The 18,425-nt window shown below is 50.6% G+C and overlaps 7 protein-coding genes across 7 annotated transcripts; 3 read left to right on the forward strand and 4 right to left on the reverse strand.

Moving 5' to 3' along the window:
* Positions 1-363: 363 nt before the first annotated feature.
* COCSADRAFT_120374 (uncharacterized protein) lies at positions 364-2,772 on the reverse strand. The gene has a single exon (XM_007703232.1). It carries the CDS (start codon positions 2,730-2,732, stop codon positions 549-551), a length of 2,184 nt encoding a protein of 727 aa, XP_007701422.1. The 5' UTR covers positions 2,733-2,772; the 3' UTR covers positions 364-548.
* A 1,504-nt stretch (positions 2,773-4,276) lies between these two features.
* COCSADRAFT_38077 (uncharacterized protein) lies at positions 4,277-5,326 on the forward strand. Its single transcript, XM_007702876.1, has 2 exons — positions 4,277-4,478; positions 4,545-5,326. Exon 2 carries the CDS (start codon positions 4,564-4,566, stop codon positions 5,089-5,091), a length of 528 nt encoding a protein of 175 aa, XP_007701066.1. The 5' UTR covers positions 4,277-4,478; positions 4,545-4,563; the 3' UTR covers positions 5,092-5,326.
* Positions 5,327-5,620: 294 nt separating this feature from the next.
* COCSADRAFT_191424 (uncharacterized protein) lies at positions 5,621-7,570 on the reverse strand. The gene is made up of 6 exons (XM_007703233.1): positions 7,409-7,570; positions 6,962-7,307; positions 6,892-6,904; positions 6,784-6,843; positions 6,006-6,740; positions 5,621-5,956 (listed from the first exon to the last, which is right to left on the reverse strand). The coding sequence occupies exons 1-6, from the start codon at positions 7,518-7,520 to the stop codon at positions 5,732-5,734; spliced, it is 1,491 nt and encodes a 496-aa protein (XP_007701423.1). The 5' UTR covers positions 7,521-7,570; the 3' UTR covers positions 5,621-5,731.
* A 459-nt stretch (positions 7,571-8,029) lies between these two features.
* Positions 8,030-9,599, forward strand: COCSADRAFT_191425 (uncharacterized protein). The gene is made up of 2 exons (XM_007703234.1): positions 8,030-8,302; positions 8,360-9,599. Exons 1-2 carry the CDS (start codon positions 8,034-8,036, stop codon positions 9,417-9,419), a joined length of 1,329 nt encoding a protein of 442 aa, XP_007701424.1. The 5' UTR covers positions 8,030-8,033; the 3' UTR covers positions 9,420-9,599.
* Positions 9,598-11,328, reverse strand: COCSADRAFT_182468 (uncharacterized protein; the record flags this gene model as incomplete). The annotated part of the gene is made up of 5 exons (XM_007703235.1): positions 9,598-10,246; positions 10,330-10,810; positions 10,877-10,907; positions 10,973-11,201; positions 11,256-11,328. 5 exons carry the CDS (start codon positions 11,326-11,328, stop codon positions 9,729-9,731), a joined length of 1,332 nt encoding a protein of 443 aa, XP_007701425.1. The 3' UTR covers positions 9,598-9,728.
* Positions 11,329-12,236: 908 nt separating this feature from the next.
* COCSADRAFT_145490 (uncharacterized protein) lies at positions 12,237-14,312 on the reverse strand. Its single transcript, XM_007703236.1, has 2 exons — positions 13,863-14,312; positions 12,237-13,812 (listed from the first exon to the last, which is right to left on the reverse strand). Exons 1-2 carry the CDS (start codon positions 14,187-14,189, stop codon positions 12,259-12,261), a joined length of 1,881 nt encoding a protein of 626 aa, XP_007701426.1. The 5' UTR covers positions 14,190-14,312; the 3' UTR covers positions 12,237-12,258.
* Positions 14,313-16,266: 1,954 nt separating this feature from the next.
* COCSADRAFT_338907 (uncharacterized protein) lies at positions 16,267-18,403 on the forward strand. The gene is made up of 3 exons (XM_007703237.1): positions 16,267-16,430; positions 16,485-17,927; positions 17,983-18,403. Exons 1-3 carry the CDS (start codon positions 16,349-16,351, stop codon positions 18,231-18,233), a joined length of 1,776 nt encoding a protein of 591 aa, XP_007701427.1. The 5' UTR covers positions 16,267-16,348; the 3' UTR covers positions 18,234-18,403.
* Positions 18,404-18,425: the final 22 nt, after the last annotated feature.

Consider the following 18,425-nt stretch of genomic DNA (forward strand, 5'->3'; position numbering starts at 1 on the left):
CCAGCTCGTCACGATCTGGGCACTATCATGCTGCTATACGGCGGCAAGATAGCAGCTTGGCTAGCGTCCCAACTCGCAGATCCCCATGACCGCTAGGCTACTACCAATCCAGCCCATCATGTAGTCATCCGCTTTGCAAAAAATTTGATTTTACTTTCTGGATCCGACACTATGGGGCGCTAACATAGCCTTAGCCAAACATGATATGAGCAGGGTTCTTGATTGTCGTCCGTGCAATTGACATGCCAACTGGCCCAGTAATATCTACTTGGGCACACTGAAACGGCAATTAGACAATTTTACCCCCGGCTGCATTCAGCCGATCGTTGCATCCCCCAATGCACACTAACGTTTCCGGTACCCCCTCGGCATCCGCTCTTTTCCATACACTTTTCTCAATTACCCGTCATTACCTGTCGGACCCAACTGCCTGTTTGCTCAAACACGCCGACATTATACGTATCACAAATGCTTTAGCGTTGGCGCCCGTGGCCAAACACAAAACGAGACACACACTTTGCTCTCGTAATAATATCCTATCTAGTACTCTACTTAACCACCATGAACCCGACACCATTGCGTGCATCCTGGCATGCCTTGGACAATGCCTGCACCTCCGTGTCTGTCCATTGTACGCTAAGATTGTCCCATTTCTTCGTTGCAAACTCACGCCGGTACTGCTGGTTCATGGCTTGCAGGCGTCGAATGTCTCGAGGGTCGCCCGTCCCACTGTACACAATAAAGGCCGTGCAGCATGGCAGGGATTTGTAAACCTGGCTGATCCGCTCAACCGTCCTCGAAACAGCTTCGCCAAGCTCAGCGCCTTGTAGCTCCACATCCACATCATCGCCTTGTCGACAGAAGCCCATTCGCTCAAGCGCATTTTTTCGAATCACCTCGACATCTGCTGACTTGGTATCATCCCACCATCCTCGTGCAAGCTCAAGTTCCCGCAGACGGCCCCAGACAAAATCAATCTGGTCGGCAGTCCCATCTCTGCCCTCGGCTTGGCCCTTCAAGGTCCGATCAATAGCTTCGACCACTTCATCATCCATTTTGCATCCTATCGAAACTTTAGCTTGACCACCATGGCCTCTATTCGGATCACCCCAGTCAATCACCGCTCCCGCTCGATGAGCGTCGTTTGACTTTGGTCGCATGCTCCGTCCTAGTCTTTTAAAGATCGACTCGGCGTTGGTGTCACTCGAGCCCCACCTCGGGCCCTTTTCACATTTTTGCTTGACCAGATCAAGACATGTTCGAGCGTCTTCTACACTGTCGTGGCCCTGTGACCCTTTCTGCACTTCGCGCTTGAGATACTTCTGCGCAAGCCATTTCAGCGACTGCTTGTAGGGCGGGCCGCGCGGATGTGGATAGAGAATACCCGTGTCGACGATAAAGGGATGAGTCAGCTTGAGTGCATTGAGATCGGAGTTTAGCGAATGTCCCACAAGGATTGTCCGCGGAGTAATGAGCGCTAATAGCTCCTCTTGTATGTCGGCAAGTGTCGTTGTGACATCCTGAAGCATGGCCGCTGTAATACCCGACCACTGCGTTAGATGGTCCTTGATGCCAATCTCGGGCTTGACAAGCTTATCCAAGACTACGTTGCCGTCCCAATCCATTAGACTGATGCGCGTAAGCACAAGCTCATCGTTCTCGGCTTTGCACATTTCACAGTCCATGGAGAGGATCTGTCTCCCAGCACTCAGACTGCCTTGCTCTATCTCTTCTTCGGGTACTTGTCCTTCGTCTAGATTTGCGACATGGCTATCCACCCAACCGTCATCTGCAGTCTGGTTGGCGAGTTTCCTCCTCTCTTGGTTAGCCTCCTTGGATTCGAGCGTCGTGAACATGGCTGGATGCAGTACATATTCGTTCTCCTGTTGCTCCATGAGTGTGGCGATATACTCGGTAATGCGTGTGCGCTTGTTCTGCCAATGACTTGAGTTCTGTGGCATGGGCCCCTTGTGGTTGCCGGTTCTCTTCATTTGCTTTTCTTCTTGCGTCTTTGGAATCTGCGAGGTGAGCATGGTGTGGATGGGCGAATGGAGGCGCATGTACTGGTTGTTGCGGTGTTCTCCAATGGCTTTGATGGGCCACACGTGCTCGAAAATGTCGGATAGAGGCTTCAGTGGTGCAGGCAGCCGTTCAGGCTTCAGACTGGCCGGGTAGAAGTCGCTGGACGAGATGGACAGCCGCTTTGGCTGGGACTCGGTGGCCTCGTCTCCTTGGGCGACTTGTCCGGGTTGTGAGGCGGCTTCCAGGTCAACCTGTCCGTTAAACATGCCCACGTCCAAACCCGGGACCATGAGCATAACAACCTGCTGGATGTTTGCACGGCTTCGCACAGAAACCCACTGAGGCGCTGTTCCGTCAGCAAGCAGATATAGCACCAGCGCCTGCAGGTCTGTGATCTTGACATGCGAATTGAGGCGTGCATGGTGCGAGTGCTCAATAGCCGGATAGCTCCTCTGCAGCTTTCGTTCCTTCCTGCGCTGCTCCTTGGACAGGCCGTCGTCCTTGTGCACGACCGAGGCATCTTGGGTGGGAGAGGGTGAGGGTGATGCAGAGTCACGTGAATTGTGCTGCTTTCTTCTCTTGCCGACAACTGTCCAGCCTTCCGTAGCTTCATCTGGCTCATCTTCGCCGCGCATGTGCGCCAAAGTTGCGCCCAGCCCGACGTCGACTGGACGCCGGTCGTCGAAAGCACTGCGTTTTCTTTTGGCCATGTCGCCACTTGTCCGGTTTGGCGAGGCGAGATTGGGCCGCTGCAGTTGTGTGCAAGAGTCGTGTTGCGCGATGTTCACAAAATGTTTGCCCGTCGACCGCACTGACGTGACGCTAGTAGCAGGCGGCCCTTCCGCCCTCTGGACCGCACTTGGTTTTCATCTTTGCATCTCGCTATTGCTCCTACACACACATTCCACAATGTGACCAGATGCGTTCCTTTGGCCGACGCGATTCTGCATGCTTCAATCGAAGTCATTTAGTCCCAAAATTAGGAAATTTTCACGCTGCGGAACGACCCCTTGATGCATGTTAGCAAACACCCAGCCGGCTCTGGGAGGACGTCCCACGGTATCCTTGTTGCGGTTCCCTCAACCATCCGAGTATGAAATCTACTGATGTTTTGTTTCCCTAGGGTATGGAAGTGAAATACTATTAATAGTTATGAGAGTTTTGAGCTGGATATTTTCACTATTTGCGGCTACTGATTACCAGGGGCCCTTTGTCGACTTAGCGCATTGCAATGGCTCCGATACGAAGTAAGACCCGCATGGCCGCCTTGCTCAAGTTTCGGGACCGATGGTATTGTGGATCTCTCCGGAGCGCAATCTATCCAAATTCGTAATAGTCACATACTGCTCGGCCCGGACGTGGTAGCCACATGGCTCTGACTCTCTCCACACTATCCTGTTGATTTTCACATAGCAACAGGCTTTATCGGGCAGGGAAGCGGCAAGGCCTCGAAGGTTTGACACTTCATCGCTCATCAGGCCTAGATCTCATGAGTCTAGTTTCCCATTTACCGCAATGCAAAAGGCCATGGGCTTGTTCATCCACTTTAACATTGTACAGATACGGACTGGGTCTAAAGGTCAATACAGCCAATTTGCGGTCGAGCATCTAGACAACTCGTGTGCCTCGGCAAGACCTATGGAATGCACTGTTTTTTTTCAGCCCAACTCAAGGCAACCCGTTCCTGAAGTATTCCTGGAGCAATGTCTTAACAGTGGTTGCACAATGCCTCGTATAGGCCCTCTTGTCGCTGGCCCTTGAACTCAGCTATTACAGACAGTTGCATAGGGAGCAAGACGCATTTCTGGGAACGAAATTGGTAAGGTCGTCCAAAGCCCCATCGTCAACTCATAGCCGCATGGAGCACATCCTGAATAATTCTACACTAAGCTCCTTAGGCTAGAACCTGTAGTGCTCTGCGGACACTTGGCATATGTACATTTGTTTTTTATTAGCATAGCCATCAACTGAACTGATCCATGGCGCAAAGTTCATTTATGTTCCAAGTGTTGTACGACAAAACGTGTTGTGCGCCTTAACATGATCTGCGTTAGTAAGCCTAGTCTACATTATAAACTACCTATTTGCCTCTAGTCCCCCTGCGCCAACAACACCGCTCCGAAAACTAGTTTCCAGAGTACTTGGCGTTGCAGCTGAATAAACTCACGTGCAGGCTTACACAGCGCATAATGGCGATGAGGATGTTCATAATTGTATCGCACGGAATTATGGTGGAATCCTTCAGGAGCAAAAGATCTTCTACATACTACACATGCCAAGCTAGTGGTGTCACGGCGTGTATCAAAAGAGAAGTCGTTAATCAGGCATCAAGATGAACTCCGACAGACAGTTCAACATAAATATCAACCACAATCACCTCCTTCTCCCTCACAACGCACAGCATCTGATTCCCGCATCCTCAAGACTCACAGCTTTGATTCATATCAAGTTCACCGGTAAAACTCCCCTGGCATTTGAGCTGCACAGCTCAGTTCTCCGAACAAATAACTAAAAGTTTTCAGAACTCCAACATCAATCACAATGTTCGCCTCCGGTTGGAAGAAAGCCCTCAGCGTCGCAGCCGTCGTGCTCGCACTCTCAAGCGGCCAAGTCCTCGCAGCCTGCACCGACGGTCCCGGATGGACCCCTGAAGAATTCGCCGAATACCAGTCTCTCAACGACACCGCCGGTTGGGCTGGCATGGAAAAGCTCGTACAGTGCACCGTCAACGCCGATGAACTCACTCCCGCCAAATCCCAAGGAAGGATCGAAGCTCGAGCCGGAGGTCGCCAGTGGCAGGGTTATAGCGCCAGTGGATGCTCTGGCGGTCAAACTGCTGTCACGTCCGGCTTTGGATGCGGTGTTTGCGTCAGTGCTACCAACTTCTATTTCTACAGTGGTTGGCTGTGGAGGGAGCGCTCGGGGAACCCTTACCCTACTGCTGATTACTACACTCAGTCCGGGTGCCGCGGAACTAAGCTTCATCACCAGGGTATTGAGGGTAGCCAGACGTCGTCTTGCAATGACGTTACTCGCGCTGCGTCTGTTATTCTCTACCAGGGTTGCTAGTGGACATCACGCATGAGTTGGATACGGATGCTGACGACTGAGGGGAAGGGACGGGGTTGGGGGGTGGAGGATGTGTAGGAAAGGGTGAGAGCGCTTTTGGACATTCGTTTATACATACTTTTGACTATTTTGTATCTTTTGCAATTGCTGAGTGGCTCGGATGTACTGTTTAGGCTATCAGTCAATTTAAAAGATCTTATAACTCGCAGTGACATGGAATAAACATGTGTGCAAGACTTTAATCTTACTGTCCTGACGTCTAGTCCTTGTTCTAGACCCTGTCCATGCTTAAAATTATGTAAATCCTTGAACTAAGCAAAAATAGCAGAACCCGTTGGCTGTTGTCACTTCGAATATGCCTGTAAATTCAAGTCCAAAATGTTTCCCAAGCTGTGGTAAGCTAAGGATGGCAACAAGATTTTCATGCCATTTGCTAAAGTCAAGCATAGCGTATGGAATTGATCGCAGTCTAAATGCAGAAAGAACAGTGCCTATTGTAGACTGCTCATTTGAATTCACAATATAGCGTGTACACTGGGAGCATGCTCTTCGACTAGTTTTGAATAGATAATCCATCTTTGCTATTCAAATATGTCCCGACTCAATACGCAGTTTGTTGTTAAAATTAGCGTTGTTTGTTTTACTCTGGAATAACATGGTCTTTGGCGTCGACACCCGTTTTCCATCGATAGGTCGACGCAACATGCTCGTCAGGAGGGCCTGTCTGTCCCTTGGTTCCATAGAAGTTCTCTCGGTACGTGCCACCAGGAACTGCATAGTCGTCCCAAAACACTCCACGCTTTCTCAACTCTGGAAGCAGTAGCTCTGCAACATCTTTGAAAGATTGAGGAAAGAGTGTATATGCCTATTCATGTGTTAATTCAGTAATAGCACTCACAAGAAAATTGACTAACAATATTGAACCCATCTACATCGGCTTCTTCGACCCATGTTTGGAAACCGTCTGCTATCTGAGACGGCGTTCCGACAAATATAGGGCCAATACCACCAATGCTGATATGCTCTGCCACAGTATGTTTAGTCCATTTGGATGTACCGGGCGAGAAGCGAGCGAATCCCTCCACTGTCGACCGCACCGCATTGCTATCAACGTGGCGCAACTCCTCCTCGTCGCCATACTTTCCCAAGTCGATACCAGTCCAGCCACAGAAAAGTGACAATGCACCTTCCAATGACGCATACTTCCGGTACTCTGCAAGCTTCGCTTGTGCCTCCTCTTCTGTCCTGCCTATAATGGGAGTCGCAAGGGCCAGAAATTTGATGGAACGCCCATCTCTTCCAAACTGCGTTGAAGCAATCTCCCTGATCTCAGCAATATTACCTTTACAAACAACAGGCGCGTGCGCAGAAACAAAGATTGCTTCTGCATTTTGCGCTGCAAAAGATTTGCCTGCTTTCGAGGCACCCGCTTGCAGAATCAACGGAGTCCGTTGTGGACTAGGTTGGCAGATATGCGGACCGGGTACTTCGAAGTATTTACCTTTATGGTTGATCTGTCGGATCCGATTTGGATCAGAGAACATGCTCTTCTTTCGATCTCGAACAACAGCATCGTCTCGCCAAGAAGACTCGAAGAGCTTGTACATGACCTTGACATACTCTTCAGCTTGGGCATAGCGTTCGTCGTGCTATCCAAGTCAGCAACATACTTCCATCGTCAAGAGCACTTACCGGCAACTGCTCCTTCATGCCCATGTTCCTCGCGGCGGAATCGAGATAGCTCGTCACAATCTACTAGAATTACCAGGAGTATCTTTGGTCGGAATTGGAGTCTCTTACATTCCAACCTAGTCTGCCAAGTATCAGTAACTGAATCAGTATCCAGGAAAGAAGAACATTGGCAACATACCGGCCCTTTGTCAGATGATCAACAGTAGATAGTCGCCGAGCCAAATGATACGGCTGTTCATAAGTAGTTGACACAGTCACACCGAAACCAATGCTTTTGGTCGCTGCAGCCATTGCACTGACAACTGCCAGCGGCTCGTTGACTGGCCACTGCGCACCTGACCTTATTGCTGCATCAAGGTTACTATTGTACACATCGTAACCCCCGATAACATCAGCTATGAAGACGCCATGGACTTTGGCTTCCTCGAGTAGCTTTGCAAGGTCTACCCAATGGTCGATGTTATTGAACTCATGAGAGCGGTCGTCAGGATGTTTCCATAATCCTGGCGACTGATGGCCACTGCCTGTACAGAATCCAGAGTCAGTTCTCCAAAACTCTCTCCAACTGTCCTATACAGTATATACTGATTCCGATAGGACGAAACGCCTATCAACTTGGACTTACACATTTCCACAAAGGCATTGATGATCAACTTCTTTTTAGGCTTGTCTTCGCCATTCTTTTGCCTCCCATTTTTCGTAGCTTCACCACCATTTTCTCGCTTCCTTTTGGCCATGTTTAGCGGTTGTAGGTGTCCGGAGTTTGGCTGTTCAATCTCGCCGAGACACATGCGAGGAGGTTGAGGCTGATGATGTGATTTCACCCGCTTTTAACGCCATCGCTTATCTGTAAACTCTAACAATACTCGAGCCGAGATACAGTAATCCGAACCACTACTTCTCAACGCTCTCCTCCGATATAGGAACTACTCCACTAATGTAGTACATTTCTGGTAAAGGTAGTTCGGCCCTTCGCTGCCACCTTACCCCGCTGCCGTGTCACGCCAGACTACTCCAACATGGCGACAACCCTCTTACTCCACCCAGTGCTTCCTTTCCAGGCACGCACGCAGATCTAATGCATTTTTAGCCTGTCTAGCATACGACGCACTATGATGAACCTTTATGGCGGGACGCGATATGCGTGGGGCTGTCGGCAGGACACTCACCCAGTAGGACTTTGGCGCGGGTGCAGGAACTTTGAATGACCTTAAAATGTCTCACTCAAGCCATTGATATCACAAATAACAATGGAATCAACAAAGAAACGCATGCGAAGCTCCGCAGCGCAATCCCCTTCGAGATCCTCATCTGGGAAGAGAGCGAGAATACAGGACCAGTTTCAACAGAGAACATCAATATCACAACCACCTTCAGAGCAGCATGCACTGCTGTTACATGCAGCCCGCCAGCCATATGACCTCTCGACCAGTCACACTACTCCAGCCATCAAATTTAGGAATGAACTTCTGATCAAGGTTGAAGCCATTGGGCTGAATCCAATTGACTGGAAAGCACCGTAAGCCTTGAACTTAGTGGCACCGCTCCTGTTTTCTCTTCGTCTCACATTCAACAGCGATTTTGGTTTTGGAATCCCGACACTGCCCTATATAGCAGGCCGAGAATTCGCTGGAACCGTTATCAAAGTAGGAGACGAGACATCATCTCGTTTGAAGCCAGGCGACATTGTGACTGTACCCTCGACTGATTATCGTGACCTCCGCAAAGCTGCATATCAACAATACAGCATCGCTTCGTCATTCAACACAATCAGAATCCCAAAAGACATTTCCATCAACTCCGGTAGCATCCTCGGCGTTGCATTCGTATCAGCCGTCCTTGCCTTGGGAATATGCATGGGCGTAAACTTCAGAAATATCGAAAATGGCCCTGATCTCCTCGAGATAGTACGAAATCTAAACTCTGAAGTACTTCCTGCAGACATACGTCAAGAATGCCTCTCCAGCATCTCGCACACCGAACGTGCCAATCCCGGAGATTTCCTCGTAGTCTGGGGCGGGAGCTCAACCTGCGCACACATAGCAAAGCAACTCGCACGTCTCGCAGGCCTCAAAATCATCTCCGTAGTCGACACCGCGAAGCATGGACTCAGACTCTCAAATACCAACCACATCCGCAGTGACCTGATTGTCGATTCGCACGACCCACAGCGAGCAATACAGATTATTCGGGCTAGCACGGGTCACAGCGCACGCTTTGGCTTCGACACAATCGGCAAGGAAACGGCTACGCACCTCCTCCATAGCCTGGCGCATCCCAGCGAACATGCTAAGAATTTGGACCGCGCGGGGGCAAAACCTCCAACTCCACCGTCGACCCCGCTTGGGGAAAGCCCGCAGACTGCTCGCTCGCATCTTGTGGGCATGACCGGATTGCCTAAAAAGGACGTGCCGGGAGGTGTCGTATTGCATAGTGTGCCTATAAAGCTTTACCATGAGGTACCCGAGGTAGGTGAAGAGATTAGTGCGTGGTGCGAGCGGCTGCTGATCAAGGGTCTCTTGGTGCCGCCGGATGTCGTGGGGGTTGTAAAGGGTCTGGGTGAGATTAACGGGGGACTGGATAGAATGCGGAGGAGAGAGGTTAGCGGAGGGCGACTGGTAGCTGTGCTTGACTGATGACCGGGGGAAATCTTTGCATTCGATTGATGATACAGAAAATTGACATAGGTGTTAGCGGTACAGTGTATCCTGTTAATACCAAGGTCGTTAATATATTTGCTTAGGTCTTTGTTTGAGGTTATGATAATCCAGAAAGTGCCTCACAGTTATTTACGCGGAAAATAGTATCACGAATGCATTTCTATTCTTAAATCTACAATACCTACCTTACCACTGTTCTACCAACCACCAATGACATCCCTTACTTTCCCACTTCCGGTGTTGCATCCCTTGCAACAACGCCCGAATCCACCTGCTCAATCGCCGTCAATTTCTTGCCAAACCCCTAATCACCAACCATGCCGGCCAAAGCGAAACTCCCCACAACGCGAAATTCCAGTAGATTGCTCCCACCTCTGCAAAAACCTTGATGCTGGTAATACCATAACTAACCGCCTGCCACGCACTCTCCGTGCCCCTGAGAAGCGCCGCATACCTGATAACTTCTTCTTCATTCTCCGCCAAATTGCCAATGACGAAGTACAGGAACAGGTAGTTGATTTGGAAACCGATGGTCAGGAATATGAAGACTGCAAAAGCACGGCCGAAGCCATCAGATACCCAGTCGTAGGTCGGTCGTGAGTTACGGAACTCCGTGGCGAGAACAGTGGCCCAGATCCACCATGCGCCTTGCAACGTGGCGATAGTGATGAAGGAAGTGCGGGCGCGGATTCGTAACGCAATGGAAGTCCGGTCGAGGTAGGCGCCGAGGAGGTTACCGCAGATCACGGCGATGATGCCTGAGAGGAAGGAACCGAGAGCTCGGGCGCGGACTGAGAACCAGACTGTATTTGCGAATGAAGATTAGCCTTTTGCTCTCAGAATAAGAGGATAAAAGAATTTTTGGGGAAATAAAAGTGTAACTTACGAGCCAAATAGGTAAAAAAGACCGCCTCAGCAAACACAGCCTGTCCAATCCACAGCACAATGAGGAGAAACTTCTTCGTGAAAAACAACCTCCCCGTCTCCTTTATCTCAAACCACGGGTCCTTTGCAATCTTCAATTCTACTTTCTTGCCATCCTTCCTCTCCACCTTATCGGGACTGTTCAAAAAACAGCCTACGACCGGTCCCACACACTGCAACGCAATGAAAATCAGGTAAACAGTATATGTGACTTTGCCCGCTTGGTCACGTTTCGAGTTCAGTCCAAGATTAATTGCGCCACCAAGAATCTGGCCACCGAGACGGTAGGTGAGCCAGTATCCGAGAGCTTTTCCTTTATTCCAGGGTTCGGGGTATGCGATTGCGATTGCGGCTTCGGCCATCCAGAAGACGCCTGCGGAGATGCCGCAGAGGGAGGAACCGAGGTAGATGAACCATTCTGTGCCGAATCTGTTGTTTGTGTACTATGTGTAGTGTTAGAACCATATGTACCAGGAGATGGAAAGATGGTACAAGAAGATGGGACCTACGAGGGCGGCTGCGTATGGCGCATATCCAATTCTAAAGTGACATTAGTTGAATGTAAAGGAATGTTAGTAGTAGGTTGGAAAGAGAGAAAAACTCACGTTCCAAAAATCAAAGCCCCTTTGATCCCAATATACTTTACAATCACACTGCTGAAGTAACAGCTAACCACCATCAAGCAAAACGTAAGCGCATTCCCTGCATTGACGAGATGCGGCGACTGTGAACCTCCAGCACCCAGACTATTCATCGCACCCCATATTCCCGGCGCGCTAAAGTTGCAGAGTCCGAGGATGGTGATGTTGAAGAATGTGGAGCGGTACCATCGTACTGTAGCAGCATTAGATATTTCGAAACAAATAAAACAGTGAAAGCACGACGAACCTGGATGATCCCGTTTTTGATCATCAACATCACTCGCCGATTCTATCGACGAAACCTTGTGATCGTCCGCCATAGTTGAACAATATGCAAGGCGCTATATCCCACAATCCAATCTGTGTAGTATATCCGTTTCCAAAAGACAAAAAGAAGCCAACCCAGTCTTTCCAAGAAAAAGATCCAGGTAGACACCCCCTCCTATCTATCTATCTATCTATCTATCAAAAAACCAAATTAGATAGTTTCTTACAAGCCCTCCCATCTTTCCGCCTCCATATCCCATGTCTTGCGCGCACGCAACACCAAAAAGCCTAGCCCCATGTCCTGACCAGATGTGCGAATACTAGGCCTCTGTGACGTGCTTTTCGGCACAACGGGCTGGCTAATGTTCCACTCCCGCACAAACCCACGTACAGAACAAATAATGCCACTTCCGAACTTCGGCAAACTTTAATTCCCCCTTTGCCCATGCGGAATCGACGGAGGCAGCACGCAAGAAGCATGAAATGTACGCAAGCAATTCGGGCCGATTTGGGGGTGGGAAGTTTGTTGGCGACAGTATAGGCGGACAGCACGCCATTTCACAGTGTAGCCAAGGAGCGTTGGTTGTTTTGCTGACGGGAATGCAGGATGGGAAGGTGGGGCAGAGGGAGCACGCGGGGGGTTTGTTGGAGTAGGTAAGGGGGTGGGGTGGAGATGGGAGGATGACGGAATAGATGGGGAAATGTCGTGATTGGAGATATTGCTGTGTATGTTACTACTGTACAGCATGGGCAGATGTGTCAGTGTGTAATGTTAGTTATATTAGTAGGCGTAGTCGTATTGGTGAGACTACTCGTCGTTTTTTTGTCGTACGAGGAAGAAGGAAGTGGTCAAGGCATAGGGGGGCGATGCCGAGGCACAGAGATGATGGGAATAGAGGGTTGGTATTGATCAGGGTCTATAGTTGGTGAAAGTAAACTATGCATGGCATGCAAAAGAAGCGAGCTACGGAATGAGAAGCTGTTCAATTCTTCTTCTGCGCGCCCGGGAGATCCCACCAAAGTTCGTGAAGATTTCTCAGGTCGACATCTTGAGGTGGTTTAAGGTAGGAAGTGATATCCACAGACTCGTCCAGTTCTGCTTGCGTGTACCCATTGCCAAAGTACGCGAATCGGTTGCCCTTGTCTTCTCGTTCATACTCCCAGTCTTCCCAGCGTGGTTCGCGTCTGACAATAGTAATGTGAGCTGCCGAGCCAGGCCAAAGCCCGTGAATGCGCTGACCAGGGAGACCGCCATTGTTCCACGAGGAGCAGTTGTCGGTCAGCACTGTAGTGGGAAAGAAAGCATCGCAGTAGTCGACAAAGTCATTGGTGGCCTCTTTAGTTGGTGCAAGAGACTTGATTCCTTGAGAAGAAACCTTGCGGAAGGCTTTGGCGAAATAGGCGAGTGATGTTTCCACGCCTTGCGGGACAGTGCCAGAGGGTCCTGTCGCATGAGGACCAGCCAAGAAGAACAGGTTCGGAAAACCAGGAGTAGCAAGTCCCATGTATGTGTATGGGAAACCCCATTTGCCCTCGGGTTTCCAGGCTTTGTTCAGATCTTCACCATTTGCTTTGATGGGGAATGGAGGGACGAGATCCGTGTTCGCTCCTGTAGCGCAAAATATAGCATCGAATTCAAAATGCTTTCCATCTACTGTTTCGATGCCAGTAGGCGTGAAGCGTTTGATGGCTGTTTTCACCAGTTCAACATTGTCTTCTGTGAGTGACTCGAGGTAACCTGGCCCGGGTGTCAAGCGCCTGCAATGTGGTGAGAAGTCTGGAATCAGACCATTTAGAAGTTCTGGTTTCTTTGCGGAGCGTTTCTTCATGACCTCGGTAAATTGCTCCTTTATTCCAGCATTTTCTTTGGAGCCGCGTACCATTGCGCGAAATCCTCTCCAGTATCGATCTTCCAGCTCTTTACGGAATTTCAGATACGTTTGGGGATCCTGGAATGACTCCCGCTTTTCTTCGGGATAAGGTTGTGGCTCAAAGGTACGCTCGTCGCCTGCCCACGATGTTGCAATCCATGTGGGATTTCGTACAAAGTGCGTGACATGTTTGGATACCCGTTGCAGGTTTGGTACGACCTGGATGCCGCTCGCACCGTTTCCAATGACCGCAACCGTTTTGCCCTTGGGGTCGAAAGAGTTGTCCCAGTTCGATGTATGTCTCAAATGGCCTCGATACTCATCCAGGCCGGGGTAATTGGGTAGCTTCCATGCATTGAATCTTCCAACCGCAGCGATGACAAAGTTGAACGTCTCGGTTGATGTCTGTCCATTTTCGAGATTGTGCACTTGGAGATTCCATTGGGACTTGGCATTGTCCCACTCTGCTTCGTCAACGCGACGTCGCAGTTTGACATACTTGTACACATCGTGCTTCTTCGCCTGCTCTTGCCAATAGTCACGGATCTCGGCACCCTGGGCAAAAATTTCGGACCATTGAGTGTTTGGCGAAAATGTCGATTGATAGACATGAGCAGGTATATCACACCGCACTCCAGGGTAGGTGTTTTCCAGCCATGTTCCGCTCTGGGATTTTGTCAAAAACGTAGGAATGAGGAGCGCGTTGTAAAACTTACCACATCGCTGTTCTTCTCAAAGATGGTCAACTGAATGCCAGGAACCTTGACCGGTAGTAAGATGCCAGCACTGATGCCTGAGAGTCCAGCACCAATCACTCCGACTTTGATATCTCGCACATGGTCAATGTAGCGATTAGGATCAATCTCGAATCTTGAAACGGGGTATGGTATGTTCAAGCTCGGGTGAGTAGGTATATTCACATTCTCAGTTTCTGCTGGGGGTGCGAGGTGCCCTGTGAGCTGCGCAACGCGTTGAGTGGACGTCGCTGCCTTGGCTTCTGGCGTTGTTTTGTCTGCATCGGGGATTACTGAGTTTCGCGCCATTACTGGATATTAATGGCGAGTTTCGGGCAACAGTGGTGTCTGAGGTGGCGACTCTTTGATGTCCCTAGCTTGTACAACGTTCCCATGCTGAAATACATAATTTACATATGTCTTCGAGTGGCTCATAGCATCATCTCGGTTATGCCGTTATCGGGCTTCTGCCGTGCATAGATACGGAAGCACGCCTTCTCCCCACCTGGTGACGGAATGGCCAAAGAGCCTCCGACCCCGCCAAGCATGGACATGCTTACCTACGAAATTGGAGTCATCGGTAGGAACATCACAGGCTCAGGAATCCTGAGGCTTGGTAATGAAGCTTGGTAAAGGCTTTCAAGCTCGAGAGACCGGATATCGGCACACTGGCGCGTGGGCTGACATGGTATCTCCACACTCCATGTTTTACCCCGCGAGCTTAAGCGGACGACATGGCTTCAGGGAAGTCGATCTGGGGAATGTAAAAATAAATGCGTATGTTTACATACTAAAAGAAGTGATTAAGCACTTTGTCTAGAGCTCGTTGGTCACGAGGCGCCGTGTATGTTAGGATGGGTGGCGGTTTCCAACGGTTCCGAAGTTCCGACGTTCCGAATCACTGGCAGGAAGCTTGTTCCAACCCTCCAAGCTCCTCAACTTCGAGCACCCCGCGATACATACAACCTACCTCTTCGTCCCAACGTGAACAACTTTTCTTTTCTCTAACATCGCGGTGGTCAAAGATATCGGTTATGATGACGTGAGCGTCTTGCGGGGAAATGGTGGATATACTCACTACATGAGCACTGGCTCCGGCGCTGACGCGTTAGAGTTTCAGAGTAAGTTGCTTGTGCTCCTCTGCTCAATATCGACTGTCGATCACAACGCGTAGGCGCTTTGGAGGTGAATGAGTGGTTCTCCCAATCTGGGGCCAGTGCATGCGATTCGGGATAGCGTCGCATGCGCGTTACGACTTGGAGTGGTCCTACTTACTGCTTGATACTAGTACATACTCATTCACCAAAGACCCGGTTTTGCAGCTAGCGCAGGCTCCTCCCTCTCGGCGCGGGCCCTTGCCTACGGGCCTTTTGTTGATGCCGACGAAACCCATAAAGCCTCAGGCCCAGCACCTCAGTGCTCGTCGTCCACGCTGTCGGAGGCCCCGTAACTCACCTTGATTGCGCCCAGTACCGCTACCACAGCCAAGTATCCCAGTAGTCCAGCCGAGCCATCATTGACCCCCCACAAGGAGCTTCCATGAAGGTCTTGCTCACTTCTGACTGGGTTGTCGATCAATGGCAGAACCTCGGCCAAGCCGAGGTTTGGGCAATGAGACGTCTTGCGTACGTTTCCGACTGTGAGTAGGTGGATGGTGGCAGCGAGGCAGACCAGCAGAGGGATGCACTACTCGGGGCTCAAACAGTTGGTAGTAGGGTCGGGTATCGTATAGCATAGTGAAGGTGCAACTCGGATAAGAGCTCAGGTCCAGGATAGGGTGAAAGACGGAGCTACCAGGCTCGGCATGCTCCGTTGCAATGTCGAGACCCTCCAGTTAACGCCATCAATATTTTCTAGAAAACCCATCTGGAGATACACGTGGGGAAACTATTGGAGAGGAACCGCGACGTTGGTGAGATGGATTCAAAAGAGACGACTAACGGTCACAAGCCAGCCCACGTTCTAGTATCGTTCCAGCTCATTGGCCAATTTCTCTACACTCAGCTCTATCCCGCCGGTCCCCCGCCACGCCTGCCAAGCTACAGCCAAGGCCCGCCCAAGTGACAGAGGGGGCGTTGGCATCGGCTTGATGTCTCTTTTCTGTCTGATCAGAACTGAGAAGCATGTCAACCCTCTCACGCTCCACACATCTTGCCAATGAGAGGCCTACTTTGAGCGCACGTTCTCTTGGCAAGTCCTCTCACGTTGCGCCTTTTGAGTGGCGGCCGACTAGGGCGTATAACTTTCTTGCATGCAGTGTCATTCCGTGGGTATAGTTCGTTCCCTGGGAGTGCTGGGGTGGTCCGACGAATACGGCCTGGAAGCACCGCACATGGCCGAAAATGTAACACGGGCATATATATACATCTGAACCAATCTCTCTTTTGATTATCATCTCTCAGCTCTACTTGTGACCAGCACTCCTCACTTGTTCAGACGCAGCCTGTATCCAGAGAGGATCCACCAAGATGCCGCGTCTCACGCAGTACAACTATGTCTTTGCCATTGGCACCTTCTTTGCCATGCTCGATGCTTACAACAACGGTGCTAGTACGTACCAAATCGCCCAAACACTCATATGATACAATGCTAATTTTCTCAAAGACGATGTTGCCAACGCTTGGGCTACTTCGGTTTCCTCCCGCTCCGTTTCGTACCGCCAGGCCATGATCCTGGGTACCATCTTCGAGATGGTGGGTGCCATCACTGTCGGTGCCCGTACTGCCGATACCATTAAGAACGGTATCATTCCTACCAGTGCCTTCAAGGGCGATGCTGGTGTCCAAATGTTGGCATTCACCTGCGCCCTCGCTGGTGCCTCTCTCTGGGTCATGTGGTGCACCAAGCACTCTGCCCACGTCTCGTCGTCCTACTCCCTCATCTCCTCGGTTGCTGGTGTCGGTGTTGCTGTCGCAGGTGCTTCTCAAGTCCAATGGGGATGGAACAAGGGCAAGGGTCTCGGTGCCATCTTTGCTGGTCTCGGAATGGCTCCCTTTGCCTCTGGATGCTTCGGTGCCATCATCTTCATGTTGATCAAGCTGAGTGTCCACATCCGCAAGAACCCAATTCCATGGGCCATCTGGACTGCTCCCTTCTTCTTCCTCATTGCCGGAACCATTTGTACTCTGTCCATCGTCTACAAGGGATCGCCCAACCTCGGTCTCAACAAGAAGCCCGCGTGGTATGTCGCTACCGTCACCATGTCTTGCGGTGTTGGACTCGCTGCCTTGTCCTTCATCTTCTTCGTTCCCTACCTCCATGCCAAGGTTGTCAAGCGCGACTCCAGTGTACGCTGGTGGCACGCCTTCCAGGGACCTCTTCTTTTCAAGCGTCCTGCTCAAGACGATGCCGACGCTGCGGTTGTTCCTGACTACGCTGTCGTACAGGACGATGATGAGATCACCCTCGAGCACAACAACAGCGACTCTGAGATTGGCACTAGCACTGAGAAGGGTGCCGTCGTTCAGGAGCAGCGCCAGCTTACTTACAAGGAGCTCGTCCAGCAAGGTGAGGAGCGCTTCCACGCCAAGCTCAGGGCTAAGACTGGACCTCTCGCCTGGGCTATGCGTTACCTCCACGAGAACAAGATCGAGAACGGCGAAATCTACGAGAAGAAGAATATGGTCATCACTCTCAAGCGCATTCCCGCCCAGCTCGTCGTCGGTGCCCTCTATGGTGTCAACTACGACATCCACGCTGCTCAAACTGGTATACACGGCACTCCCGAAGGAAAGCGTATGGAGCGTGTCTACAGCCACGCCAAGAAGTACCCCAACGAGGTTGAGCACACCTACTCTTTCGTCCAAGTCATCACTGCCTGTACTGCCTCTTTCGCTCACGGTGCCAACGATATCGGTAACGCTGTCGGACCTTGGGCTGTCATCTACAGCGCTTGGAACACCGGCGAGGCTTCCCGCTCCAAGGCTCCCGTCCCCATCTGGCAACTTGCTGTCCTTTCCGCCACCCTGTCTCTCGGTCTCATCACCTACGGTTACAACATCATGAAGGTCATGGGTAACAAGATTACTTACCACTCCCCTAGCAGAGGTATGTATCCCCCAACAACACTCCCTTTTTTGCATCATTTACTAATTCGCACCAGGTTGCTCCATGGAAATGGGTGCCGCTCTAACCGTCCTCATCTTCTCGCAATACTCGCTTCCCGTCTCAACCTCCATGTGCATTACTGGCGCTACTGTCGGTGTCGGTCTCTGCAACGGCACTTACAAGGCTGTTAACTGGCAGCGTGTTGGTCTCCTTGTCTTCTCATGGATCATGACCATTCCTATTGCCGGTACTATTGGTGGTCTTTCTATGGCTATCGTCCTCAACGCTCCTCACTTTACTTCTTAATTGCTTTACTCCTCGCCTTTGAGGGAAGGATGATTTTACTTGTTATGATACGCATGGGTGTGTAGTACTAGAAAGAAAGTGCTTTTGAATTTATTGGTTGGATAGACATTGCTTGCGGTATGGTTGCTTGAGTGATGCTTTTGTGATGTGGGGACTTGCGGGTGTGAGATTAGTAATAGGCCTTGCCTGCAG

The sequence above is a fragment of the Bipolaris sorokiniana genome (genome assembly GCF_000338995.1).
Source record: "Bipolaris sorokiniana ND90Pr unplaced genomic scaffold COCSAscaffold_9, whole genome shotgun sequence".
Taxonomy (NCBI): Eukaryota; Fungi; Ascomycota; class Dothideomycetes; order Pleosporales; family Pleosporaceae; genus Bipolaris; species Bipolaris sorokiniana.

Excerpts from the sequence above, each read along its gene's own strand:
- COCSADRAFT_120374 (XM_007703232.1), bottom strand. The coding sequence starts at position 2,732 with ATGGCCAAAAGAAAACGCAGTGCTTTCGACGACCGGCGTCCAGTCGAC.
- COCSADRAFT_38077 (XM_007702876.1), top strand. The coding sequence starts at position 4,564 with ATGTTCGCCTCCGGTTGGAAGAAAGCCCTCAGCGTCGCAGCCGTCGTG.
- COCSADRAFT_191424 (XM_007703233.1), bottom strand. The coding sequence starts at position 7,520 with ATGGCCAAAAGGAAGCGAGAAAATGGTGGTGAAGCTACGAAAAATGGG. Across the intron at positions 7,308-7,408 it reads CAATGCCTTTGTGGAAATGT|GCAGTGGCCATCAGTCGCCA; the intron begins GTAAGTCCAAGT and ends GATTCTGTACAG. Across the intron at positions 6,741-6,783 it reads GCATGAAGGAGCAGTTGCCG|CACGACGAACGCTATGCCCA; the intron begins GTAAGTGCTCTT and ends TGACTTGGATAG.
- COCSADRAFT_191425 (XM_007703234.1), top strand. The coding sequence starts at position 8,034 with ATGGAATCAACAAAGAAACGCATGCGAAGCTCCGCAGCGCAATCCCCT. Across the intron at positions 8,303-8,359 it reads CCAATTGACTGGAAAGCACC|CGATTTTGGTTTTGGAATCC; the intron begins GTAAGCCTTGAA and ends CACATTCAACAG.
- COCSADRAFT_145490 (XM_007703236.1), bottom strand. The coding sequence starts at position 14,189 with ATGGCGCGAAACTCAGTAATCCCCGATGCAGACAAAACAACGCCAGAA. Across the intron at positions 13,813-13,862 it reads TTGAGAAGAACAGCGATGTG|AGCGGAACATGGCTGGAAAA; the intron begins GTAAGTTTTACA and ends ACAAAATCCCAG.
- COCSADRAFT_338907 (XM_007703237.1), top strand. The coding sequence starts at position 16,349 with ATGCCGCGTCTCACGCAGTACAACTATGTCTTTGCCATTGGCACCTTC. Across the intron at positions 16,431-16,484 it reads TGCTTACAACAACGGTGCTA|ACGATGTTGCCAACGCTTGG; the intron begins GTACGTACCAAA and ends ATTTTCTCAAAG. Across the intron at positions 17,928-17,982 it reads TTACCACTCCCCTAGCAGAG|GTTGCTCCATGGAAATGGGT; the intron begins GTATGTATCCCC and ends AATTCGCACCAG.